The 12,745-nt window shown below is 38.0% G+C and overlaps 1 protein-coding gene across 2 annotated transcripts in view; it reads left to right on the plus strand.

Moving 5' to 3' along the window:
- Positions 1-224: 224 nt before the first annotated feature.
- LOC146668407 (phospholipid-transporting ATPase ABCA1-like) overlaps positions 225-12,745 on the plus strand; it is a 34,886-nt gene continuing 22,365 nt past the window's right edge. For both annotated transcript variants that reach the window (XM_085410306.1, XM_085410307.1), the window contains exons 1-7: positions 225-407; positions 4,177-4,285; positions 5,456-5,549; positions 6,334-6,475; positions 6,592-6,710; positions 10,269-10,390; positions 12,045-12,236. In XM_085410306.1, coding sequence (XP_085266432.1) covers positions 4,220-4,285; positions 5,456-5,549; positions 6,334-6,475; positions 6,592-6,710; positions 10,269-10,390; positions 12,045-12,236 — 735 coding nt within the window. In that variant the 5' untranslated portion in view covers positions 225-407; positions 4,177-4,219. The remainder of the gene's footprint in view (positions 408-4,176; positions 4,286-5,455; positions 5,550-6,333; positions 6,476-6,591; positions 6,711-10,268; positions 10,391-12,044; positions 12,237-12,745) is intronic.

Genomic DNA, 12,745 nt, shown 5'->3' on the forward strand with positions numbered 1-12,745 from the left:
TATTGAATGGATATAGAACAATGGTCAGTAATCTGATTAAGTCTAAAAGAAGTGTTGTTGCTAATTGAATTTTTCCATGAATCATCCACTTATTGAAAAGCGGCACAGTGCACAGAGGCGCGCGAGTGTCGCTGGCCCTTTAAGACATGTTTTGCCTCCGCACGTGCTTTCCTTATATGGGAGCAGCAACAAACGGTGACCGTTAGTTACCTCTGCTGCTGCTCTTCTCTGCTCCGCATCGAGCTGCGCTATAAAACCCTGGCGGACAAGAAAAAAACATTTTGTCAGCCAGTGAGAGAGAGAGCAACGGTACACCGTAACAACTGAGGAGAACATTTTATTCAACCTTTGAACGAAGGATTTCAATTTATGAGAAGGAGTGGATATAAACACCGTGCAGGATACAGGTCGGTGATTTGGAAGCGCAGTTTTGACTTTTGTGAGAAACTGTGCGTTTCTTTGTTTAACAAAGAGTGTGAGAATATCTCTTTTAAAGAAAAAAATTCATATTACTATTTATGAAGACGTTGTCATCTTAATATTCTCAGTCCGCGTGAGTGAAAATTTAGTTTTCTTCTTTGATGAAAATTTATATTGTTTAATTATTGGCTAATTATTAGTCGACGTTTTTGCATTAACGTCGCGGAGTTAACCAGTGACGTTAATGTGCCTGAATAGACACTTTAAGTTTAAGTCAGTACTGTTGGGGTTTTTTTTAAGTACAAGTGAATGCATTTTTTCTTACCTTATTTTTTGCTCTTTTGTGGCGCAAGTGTCTTATGTGGTGTTAAAAAAAGCGATGTCAAGGTAGCTATAGTCAAGTACAGGACTTCCGGTGAGGTATACCAAAAATAAAAGGCAGTTTGTTGCAATGTCCTCTTTTGCAAACCCTTAAAGAAAAACTAAAGACGTAAAAACAAACAAACAAAAAATATCTACATTCTTCCTCAATTAACGCAAATCCACGACAGAGCGCTTTGCATGGTAACAGTTGTATGTATAGGTGGTCTTTGTTACATCGATATTTTCTCGTCCCATTTGTTGCCTCTTAATGCTGAAGGTTTGCTCACCCTACTTGTGCCTTCACTTTGGCTTACTTGATGCTGCTGCTGTGGGTCAGCGTCGCAAAGCTGATGACCGCCAGTAACCTCAGCTCAGTAACACAGTGAAACAGAAGCACAAAACTCTGTCAGACGATGATTTGAAGTCTGCTATATCGTTGACATTTGGTTGTAGTGCAAAAGGTGGCCAATTTCAACTATGACTATTAACTATATGCTGCTTATAATTTCTTCCTTTATTTTAGTTTTTTGTTGTCAGTGAAAAAAAAGTCTTTTTCTTTTAAATCTATGTGTATGTGCGCAGTGGTGACGAGAATGTAGGTTTTTTTTATGTGTAGCTATGTACGCAGTGATGACGAGATGCATTACTGTAGGTTGTTTTTTTCATTCGTGATTTAGGGAAGCATAAACGCGTCTTTCCAGTAAAGCATCGACGATTTTATATTTCTTTTTTTCTTAATATCGAAAACGCTCTCTATAAAAACTCTTGAGTGATTTGTCAGGTGTTTTACACAAAGCAAGACAATGAAGTCAAGGGGGGGAAATCATGTGTGAGAGTGATATAACACGTGAGCGAGGATTGATGGTAAACAAGTATTAAAAAGAAAAAAATTTGTGTGTCTACCACTAGAGGCGCATTGGCTCTGCACTGTACGGGCTTCTCATCACTAAGCAGAACTGCTCGTGTCTCTCTGTATGCGACGCATTTCCACCACGTCGTGTCTCAGAATCATACAAATCCCGGAGGGTGGACTGATCGATAATGATTTATCGGGATGTCATGTTGAGCTGGTTGTATTATTGGAGAAAATATAGATAGAATTAAAGGTAAATGAATGCAAAGGTTTGTAATTGGCAATAAGGACGCAAACGCGGGGTTCAGTTGAGGGGAAGGGGGTGGGCAGTTACAGAACAATAAATTTTGCCAGTAAAAAGACAAAACATATGTTTTTCTTTTTAAATCCCATGTATTTAGTAGAAAAGAATAGTGACATCTATTCACTGTGTGTGTTAAATGACGAAATGCATAGAAAGAATGCATTGTATGCATAGTTCACCATCTGCTACAGCACCATTGCTGTCTCTGATATGGTAATAAGCATGGTGTTCTCCGCATTCACCATCAGCTGTGATAAAACACAAGATCGTGCTGATGATGTTTTTTTGTCTTCGGGGTTTTCAGAATTCTCCCCCACATCCTCAGTGAATGGTCATCACAAATGGTCAACAGCGTTAAAATAATAACGAAAAATCAGACAGCTGATGTTTTGCTTTTAGATTTGTTTTTTCAGTGAAGAGGCTCTCAACATGTCAGTTCCAGGTATCTTACATTGTTTCTCTGAAACTGTTATATATGCCCCCGAGTTCTGTTATTAAAATAAGTGACTCATGGAGAAAACAGATGTAGGAGTACAGCTGAATAAGGACAGGGGTTAGAGTATTGTTTGCTGTTCCCAAAGTTCATGTTAGTTTTTAATTGCGACATTTAATGCATTTAAGTGGATTTACTGATTACTTATAAATTCGCTGCAAAACACCTGAGAATGTGGTTAGATTGACTAAAATGTTATTTGCTTGAAATAGCAAAAATGCGGTGTAAAACCATAGAGAAGTGTATGAATGGCTTAATAAGGACAAGGTTTTTCAGCCCACAGGCAGATCAGTTAAGATCGTGTTTCAACATCACCCTGTCCTTGACATTGTTATTTTGTCATCCTGCTCTTTGTGAAATCCAGCCAGCTTTTCTCTGTATAAAGGACTTCTGCGTAATAAACAGCACAGCATTAATTCTCCCACCAAAAATAATCCAACTTCATCACCAATAAAACCATCAAATCTGAAAATACATAAAGTGCATTACTGTTAATAGTTTTTGAGCTCAGTGAAATGTTGAGATGTCAGGAATGAGCCCTTATACTATTTTTGATATGTCATGCTACAACATCTTCCTCTCTAACTGCAGTTAACATCAAGTAAAATAGATTTCAGTGACCTTAATTAATAATTGTATCAGCCTTGAGCAGCAGTGACTCTTAAGTTCTTTATTAAAGAGTTTTTATGTTAACTTTTGATCACCAGGAGACCAAATTTACTGACTAATTCTTGATAATGCCGTGTTTCAGATTTCCAAGGCTTTCTTGTTTTAATTATTCACATTGATTAATTTTCTATCATCAGTTGTTCCTGGTATTAAAAAAAAGAAACTGAAATAAAACTATAAGTGACTGTATAGGTAGTCTCATTAGATCGCGTTGCATAAAACACATCTTGAGCAAATATCCAAGGACTTTTTGAGCTGCAGATAGAGCAAACAAATAGGCAGGGAAAGGTTTCCACCCACGCAGATTTTCACAAGCATTTGAAAGAAACTCTGATTAATCAGTGGATTATTTTGTTTTAAACAATAGGAATAAATGGGTTTACGGTGATAACTTTAACTTTTAAACGAGACACAGTATTGTGTGCGATACTGAGTGTTAACAGGATTAATTTTATTTTGTGATTAAAGAAAAGAAGGGATTGGAGGGGTAGGGGGGTGGTAGCTAACAACTCGTACCAGATGACGAATTTGCCCCCCACCCACCCAGTCATTCTCCCAGAAGAAGCGTCACTTAACTTTGGTACAGACGGGGCTACATGAAGTGGACCTGAGTTTGCAGGGTTTAGCACTCTTCCTCAGTCAGTAGAGTTGGCTTCATTTGTCGACTGTAGCGATACTTTCGGCTTGGCTCTGAGTTTCAGATTGAAACAGTTTGTTAAATAGGTGAATGTTTTTGCCATCATTATTATTTTTTGATTTCTTGTTTCTATGTTCATGGCCTACTGTCACATGACGAGGCCGAGTTTACAGCCATATTCGGTAGAAATGCGTGATCTTGGTAATCATGGTTTTGCTAATGTAACATGTAACAACTTCCTGTTCTTTTTTTTTTTTTTTTGTGCGTCAGTGGGGTATATTTTTTGTCATCCGTGTCTTTATCCACAGGGAATAGAGGTTTAGTTAGTCAGTTAGCTGACTTTGTTTAATTAGTGGACTTTTCACGCGGAGCAGATTGTTATTGATGAGTCCTTTATACAGTGTTTGATCCTCTTTCTTGTCTGTGTGGATTCACAGTGAGGAGCAGGAGCGTGCTCAGTGAGGTTGGGAAGACGGCAACATGGCAGTCTCCACTCAGCTGGGTTTACTGCTTTGGAAGAACTTCACCTACCGACGGAGACAGACTGTAAGTAGCAGTGTAGCTCAATTGACTGATTAATCCTGTATTTGGGTATTTGTTTCATCTGTTTGTCGTGACTCTTAAAATGTTTTCCTATTTATCAGTGTTTCACTAAACCAATTTTTTGGGGGTTAAATACCTTTTATTCAGTACCCACAAGGAAATTGTGTACCTTTTATTTTTCTTCTTTCAGTTTGGTTTTATCGTTGCTATAATTTCCTACTATTGCCCATGGTATTGTTCGTCACAAAAAAGACAGATCCATCGTTTATGATTTCCCAGCAATGCTTTGTCTCACTTTTTAGTTGGTTTACTTTAAATGTAATCTTTGAATGTGATCTTCCAATGCCACATGCCTAGTCATAAAAGCATTGCAGAAGCTTGTTTATACGGGTTATTGCATTGCATAGCCCAATGCAATGGCAACAGTGTAATTGTCCTTTGTGCCACTTGGAAAGAAAAGTGCTGCTGTTTACTGTGAATCAGTTGAAGACAGCTTGATGACACAATTATGTGTCAGATCCATTATCCAGTTACTCTTGTGTTGGTTGATGCCTACACACTCAAAGTTATGTAAATGAAATTCAGTTCCCAAGTGTTGAATAGTATTCCATTATAAATGGAGAGGCTTCTCTGTGTACAATTAAGCCATTTGTCCATCAAGTCGAAAATGCTGCTCAAAGTGACGGCTTAGCTGCGTGACTTTCGGTCCAATTATTTGCAACAATGGGATACAGTACATTTTCTGAGACGTTGGCTTTGTTCTTTATCCCTACATTGTATGTCTAGCATGCTGTTAAAGCCTGTGTCAAAAGCAGATGAAGCGAGGAAGCCATATGGAGCAGATGGACAAATCCACAGTCCTTAAATCCAGCAGATCTCTCTGTCTCACTCCATCTCCTCTTATTAACCCATATACTTTACTTTAGAGTCATGCTGGGATTAATGTTTGAAGAGCAACAGCTGATAGCCCCTTTCCTCACGCACTTGATATTTTTCTGTCTTAAAGCAGTAGAAATACCCTTAGATGAACTGTAAATACACAAACACACAAAAGCAAGGTAAAAAATAGATTACCCATTGTTTTGGGATGATTAACTTATTTTTTCACATGAAGATTTTAAAGCCTGCTTTCTTTTCATTGATTAAGCTTTGTCATCATCCATTGTGTCTTAGATCCAGTTGCTGATTGAGATCGTCTGGCCCCTGTTCATCTTTTTCATCCTGATATCAGTCCGAATATATTATCCGCCCTATGAACAACATGAATGTAAGTGTTGTTAAAAGCATCATCTTAAAAATTTCTGCAAGTTTTTCCTACTTTTAAGTGAACTTGGTATCATCGGTCTGAACTTTCTAACAGTTGTTCTGCATTTTATAAAAAAAAATTCAGGAAAACTATGCCAAATGGGTTAGATCACTACTTTACTCATCCAGGGAATTTTTGTTTTATTCATAGAAGAATCTGTTGGACTTGCCAACATTTACTTGCACTGACTGAACATGTGATGAGACTCGGGGAATTACATTACTGGCTGTCAATACAGCTGGTTTCACAACTTTGGCCCCATTTAAGTCAATAAGATTGCAACTCATTGATTGAAAGCACAAAATAATCCTGGTAGTATTCATAAAGATTTTTTTTTCCACTTTTGAAAAGGAAAGTTGTCACCTCCAACAGAATTTCCTCAAATTTTCAATTCAGCTGCATCGCAATTAACCCAATAAACTCATGACAGAAAGTTAATCATGGTTGTGTCAACTTTCTGACAATGGTTGGCTTTCTCTTCTTATCTTTTGTATTATAATAACTGGTTCTACTCTGTCAGTTGTGGTTATATCGGTAATGTTAGCTCATGAGAGTTCAAATTATGTTAAAGATAAAATCAGCACTCTTTAATACTGATGTTGCAATGATGTATATGTTCCCAGTTGGTAGTTTAATGCTATCAGGTTTTCTTCTGCAGTGTCTGTCATCTGTTTTATGACTTCATTTAACAAAAGCTGATATTATTACATCAAATTATATCTGAATTTGTATGTATATTTTTCAGGTCACTTCCCAAACAAGGCCATGCCTTCAGCAGGTACTCTGCCCTGGGTACAAGGTATCATCTGTAATGCCAACAACCCCTGCTTCCGTAATCCCACACCTGGAGAGAGTCCTGGGGTGGTGGGAAATTTTAATGATTCTATGTGAGTACTTTGGCTGTCAAATGTATTAATATTTAACAATTTATGCACTGATTCACAGAATTCAAACAACACATTTTTTTTGTTTCATCCAATTCTCATCCTTCTCTAAACACCAGAATCTCCCGTCTGTTCACTGATGCCAAGAAGATCCTGTTGTACACTCAGAATGATAAGAGCTATGAAGGCTACAAGGGACTGCTAAGAGCCCTCAGGAATCTTCAGAAAAACACTGCTCGTAAGTTTGTGCCTTTGATTATTTGGTATTTTTTGTGTTAGTAAGTGTTTGAGGATCAGGTGACTGATCATTGATCACCCTTTAACCCACTCCTCCTCCCTTTTTACTCTGAAAAAGACCCAAGAATATATTTCCAGGTACAAGTAAGAGCTGTAATGTCTTGTGATCTGCAGTGAGATAGACTTCAGTCGTTGCAGATCAATACACTGACAAAAATATGCTAAACGTAGATAAAGTGACTTAAGATCACGTTTGCAGTGTACCAGCTCGTGCAACTAATGGTACCCTGAGTACTCAGAGGCCCCTTATCTCAGTCCACCAGATGTCATGGGCCCGTTTTCTGAGCAGCTAGTGGGTGTTGCACTTCTCCACTTTTATGTGTCGCTGGTGGTAGCAAAGTCTAAACTGCCCTGACAATCACAGCATAATCATAATAAGGATTTTCTACTTTGTCTGGATTGGAGTATTGTTTCTTCCTGTCTGTTACCGATAAAGTTTGCACATTTAGGGGGGAAACATATAATGATGTTATGGAAAAAACATTATTAAAGGATAAAAAGGAGGACCAGAAGGATGGCATTTCAGGACAGTGTATAACAACATTAAACAGCAGTGATGTAACTACTAACCTCCCTTAATTGGTGATGTGAAACGAGGAAGTCTAATTAATCTGGCTGCTCTTTTGTTTGACTCATTAGTGTTTCCTTGCTTTTATACTCACACAATAATAAGTACATTTATTTTCTGATATACTGAGAAGCTAAAGCAATTATAAATTATGCAATAAAACACGGCAATCAGTTTCTTGTTATTTTGGGTACCTTAGCTGACTTTGCCGTTTTGTTAGCCTGGAGATACAATTCATTATGCAATGATTCCTACAAAGCAAAGCATGGTTTGCAAACAAATCAGCTCACACAAAGAAAATATGGACTGGCAGTTTTCAATTGTAAAGATTTCTCAGTTTCCATGCCTTGTGTGGCGTGTGATATTGTATTCCTTTTTTCTGTCAGAATTTCTTTGGAATGCCTTAAAAACCAGTGATATATCTTATCTATCTGTAAAGGAAATGAGCTGATATAGAGCAGAGACAGCGCTGTGTGATGCCAAAGAGGGCAAACAGAGCTGGTGCTGCTTCAGAGTGATGCTATAAGAATAACAGCCTAGATCAAAGAGCTGAGAGTGGAGCCTCTCACATGTTGGTTAATAATTCAGCACTTGTAGGGAGGTCATTTCAATAAGACCTTAACTGATAAAGGTGGATTGTGAAGTGTTGTGGACACGGATAAGCTTTTTGACTTTAGATAACAAGACAAGTGGATGACACTGTATGTTATTTTCATTGATCAGATCTAACAGATATCTGTGGTGTGAGATGACATGGACAATTACATCAAAGTAAACAATTCAGCAGTAATTTGCAATATCCAATATGCTGCATATTGCCATTGCTATATATGCAATATGTTTTTGAAATGTGTTTAATATCATAAGAGTAGATGAGAGGTAAATATATTTTGATTTTGATTCCTAACCATATTGCTAATCTTCAGAGAAGTAAAGCTTAATTGCAATTGCATAGTGAATCTTCCACCGTCTTCAATCTGCCTGACTGCTTTAAAAGACTTTATTTGAGTGTTGTTTTGTTTTTTGAGCCCGAGCTTTTGAAGTAGAGACTTTAACAACAGTTTGCAAAGACACTGAAAAACTTTCAGAACAGTGATTATAGTTCTTATTATGTAACATCAATAATCAGTGAATGGAGAGTGATCTACAACACAAATAGGCTCACATGCCAACATACTCGTAGACAGTCCAGCAGGTTTTTTCCCCCCTTGAGGTTAATTTCACCTTAAGTCTGTTAGATGAGTTTTTGTGACAGATTTGGTATCACAGAAATGACAGCTTGATTTTGAACTAGTTTGACCAGTGATGCCACGGTCGCTAAGGTGTGTGATGTCAGTACTGTTTAATTACAAACAAGATTGATAGGTAATGCCAGGAACATGTACAGACTTGCAAATGTTAATATGGGACTTGCCCTCATATCAGGCTGGCACCAACGCAGGAAAAACACACATACACAAATACTTCAAAAACTGTTCCTGTTCCTGATAAGTGATAAGTTGCTGACTGCACAAAGTACTGCTAGATTTTCCATTTCAACAAGGTTGCACCATCCACACTGGTGTGTCCCGAAGGGTCTTTGGATGCGGTGCACCATGGGAGCTTTGACTTCCTACTGGGGCGCTGATTAGACCTTATTAATACTCCCTAGCTGTTACCAGCTGGGACTTGAGGTCACACATAGACAAAGACACACAAAGGCACACAATTAGTTGTACATGCACAGGTCCATAAGGACTGGTAAGGGTATTTAGGACTTTAAAAGGATGTAGATGTTAAAACTTTCACCCTTACAAACAATTCACACACTACGGCGCGTAGATATTGCAGGCAGTAAAAAAAGTGACAACACACATGTGCCCTCAAACACACAGAAACACACTGTTCCCTTTCATTTCCTCTCGGGGGATGTTCAGTTCAGTCGAGACAAGTGTTTCCTGTCTGCATGAGTTTGTGTGCATTTGCATCTGTGCTTGTTATAAAAACCAGAGAGCAGAAAAAGATTTACTTAAGATAATGGGAAAGGAATGGAAGATGAGAGGGGTTGTAGGAAGATGTTTTTTAAACAAGCATTCCTGATTTATAGTTGAGAACAGACTAGATGAGAGCAGATAAAAACAGAATAGACGGCCAGTAATCAGGCAGGGTGGTAAAAGAATGCGTAAACCTTTTTTTAAAGGGAAAAAGTTGATATAAAAGTATGTCGTTCCACCAACAATCTATTCTTGCGAACTGAAGGAGTTCCTGTTCTTGCTACATGATTATTCTAGTTAGTAGTTTCATTCACGGCTAGTAAATAGATGGCTTTCAAATGGTCTAAAATGTTAGTTAGAGGGCAGAACGCTGTGTGAAAGGAGAGATGGGAAAATCTGGGGAGATAAATCCTTATAGAGGAGAAGAAGACACAATATTTAGTCCAAAGTTGAATGCCCTGTAGTAACCCTGAGTTCCAAACCTGGAGCTGAGGAATAGAGAGAAGTCAGTGTGTGTGCGTGCATGTGTTTAACCACACAGCTTACTCAAGCCAGTTTCTGAAATGGTTTGACTTCACTGGAATGCAGCAAAGTACAACGAGTGCAGATGAGACATTGTGTTTCTGGGTAAAGCCATCATTGTTCATTTCCTTTATCTTTTTTTGGAATTAGCCAAAAAAACAAGGATTATCTGTGTGTGGAGGTCATTTATCATCGAATCACTGAATCTTTAATTAAGGCCTTTAAATTTTACAATTGTGAGATTGAATTTTGACAATATAAAAACAGTCTCTTTGCAGATATGTGCTTAGGTAGAGCTTATAACTTTTTGAAAGCAGTTTGTTTAAACCTCTTCTCCTGGGATATCTGCTATTTGTCTTTATGTCAGAATCAACCACTAGAAAGTGGTATTATTATTATTATTTTTAATCAGTGTATCTGGATTTCTTTCCTTTAGGTTTCAAGCTGAAAGACTTTTTGCGTGATGATGAAACCCTTTCTCACTTCCTGCATCACAATGCGTCACTTCCTCGTCACGCCCTGAAGCATATAGTGGAGGCTGATGTCAATCTTGAGAAGGTAAATGAAGACAGTTGTCTAGAATCATTATTATTTATTTTAAAATCTTTCTTCAGTAACATTCACCAATGGGTTAAATGTTTTCGTGCAGCTTCTCTTACCACCTGAGAACCACTACCAATACTTGTATCACTGTTTTTTTTTTCTTTTTTATGAGATAATCATAACCACCCCTGGCCACAGTGTTTGTGAATAAATCCAGTGACCTTGGCTTCATAGCGTCTATTGGGCCACTGTATTCTGCTGTGGCACAGCTAAGCCCTTAATACCCGAGAGAAAAATCAGAGTGGGTGAGGGGCAGATGGGTGAAGAGGTTGTCCCCTTATCATTAGTCTTTTTGTTCAGTTTGTTTTTTCTCTAAACCCAGTGTAATGGAAACAATTTAAATGAGGTCATGTATGCTTATATATATTGTTTTTTTCTTTTTTAAGTCAGTAATTTAATTATTTTCCATTATTTTTACATTCAAAACTCCCTTTTCTGTTGCTCCCTCCCTCACTTTTAAACGATTCCTCTCGTCTTGTGTTTAATTTTCCATAATTCAGAACATGCTCATGCGCAGGTCAACACACAGAACACTTCTTCTATGCAAACAAACTCCATAGAACATACATTGACTGATCTGCCTACCCTCAACAACAGCTCCCACCTCAGCACATCACATCATCCTTGCTTAGCAGTTGGAGGGCTGAAGTCACATGGCCGCTCCTCCTTCCCCACATTTCTCCTCACGTGCAGAGACCAAAGCTCAGAGACAAATTCCCACTCTGGGATCATGTTTTACCATCTGTTCATCTCATTCCTCTCTCCCGGACAGCTATTGATCAGATAGGGCGATGTCCTTTTGGTCAGAAATTTCATAAAGAGCATTATTGAAGGAGAGGAGAGAAAATTCAAGGAAGTATGTGTTGCCATATATTGCTGTGTCCTTTGTTGTATAAAGTGAGAGTGATTCCCAGTCCCTCGACTGTCTGCTGTAAGCACTGATGTTTTCCCAGTGAAAACACTGGAAGTCGTGTATGTCTGTGCAGATTGTGAAGTCTAATCGACATGATGGCATAACAAAAAATGTTAAAGGACATTTACAAAACAAGACACTGACACAAATACACACATTTCTACAGTCTTGAGGAAAAGGGGCCTTAATTGTGGCTGCAGCTGCTTAATAAAATTTCTTTCTATCTTTGTGAGTTTTTAAAAGAGAAAAAGAGGGATAATTTTTTAAGGCAAAATGAATTTCTTGGAATTGAGTTTTGCTTGGAGTACTGGAGTACTTTTAACGTTTGTCCAGTTTGTTCTTGGCTTACCCAGCATCGCCATTCAGAACGTTTCTTACCTCATAATTGCTCAATAATATTTTTTCTGGGAACATCATTGTTTTGCTTACATGGTCAGCTTTCAGGAATTTATCAGTTTGTGCGTGTTTTTTGGATATTAGTCATATAAGAGCCAGTAACAGTCACCTAGCAAACTTTGTTATTCACCAAATTTTGATGCAGTTTTACTTGTAAATCCATCGTAGCTTAACTCAATATATAAAACACACACAGACATTAAAATTCTCCTGTTACATTATCTCACCTATGCATTCTTTTTCATTATTCTCTATATTATCTCAATCCTGTTTTGTCTTTTTTCCCTCCTCTCTTTTTAGGTCCTCACAAAAGGTTTCGGCTTCCATCTCAGAGATCTCTGCAACACCACACCACTGGAGGAGTTTGTCCACATTGCTGACCGCAACGTGTCCCGCATGACTCAAGAGATCATCTGTAAGAGTTCCAGTGATTGGCTGAACAAGGCCCAGAGCCACTTCCTGTCTAACTTGGACTTCCTAAAACCTGTTCGGGTAAGTTGAAATCCATGAAATGATAAGTTTAGAATGGATCTTAATTTTGACATCAAATGTAATATTGCTAATAATACCTATATAACGTCTTATTTTAGTATTTCTGGCATAAAATGAAACATAAGAAAACAGATGAAAAAAAGCAACAAACTTGTAACTCAATAGTGTGTCAGAGTACAGCACTCTAAATCTGCACTCTAAATCTGCCAGTCAGTGGTCAAAAGGAATTATAGTTATAACCACAATCTCTTATATTTTGTGCTCCCATGTCTATTTTTTGTTTGCTTTGGGGTTTTTTTTTCTTTTCAGCTTAACCTCCCTTCTCCCTGCATGTTTCCAAAACGCCTGCCCTATCCCTCCAAACCCATGATAGAAATGTGAGTCATGATTGGAAGGATGGGAAGAGGTCAGCCAACATTATGCAGCACAGAATGTTCAAACAAGAAACAAACACAGGAGGAGAGAAATGGAGAATATCTCTGAATGTCATCATTGTCAGTAAAGTTAAT

This window comes from Rhamphochromis longiceps, linkage group LG6, assembly GCF_057381845.1.
Source record: "Rhamphochromis longiceps isolate RC_006_pf linkage group LG6, R_longiceps_female_GT1.1, whole genome shotgun sequence".
Classification (NCBI taxonomy): Eukaryota; Metazoa; Chordata; class Actinopteri; order Cichliformes; family Cichlidae; genus Rhamphochromis; species Rhamphochromis longiceps.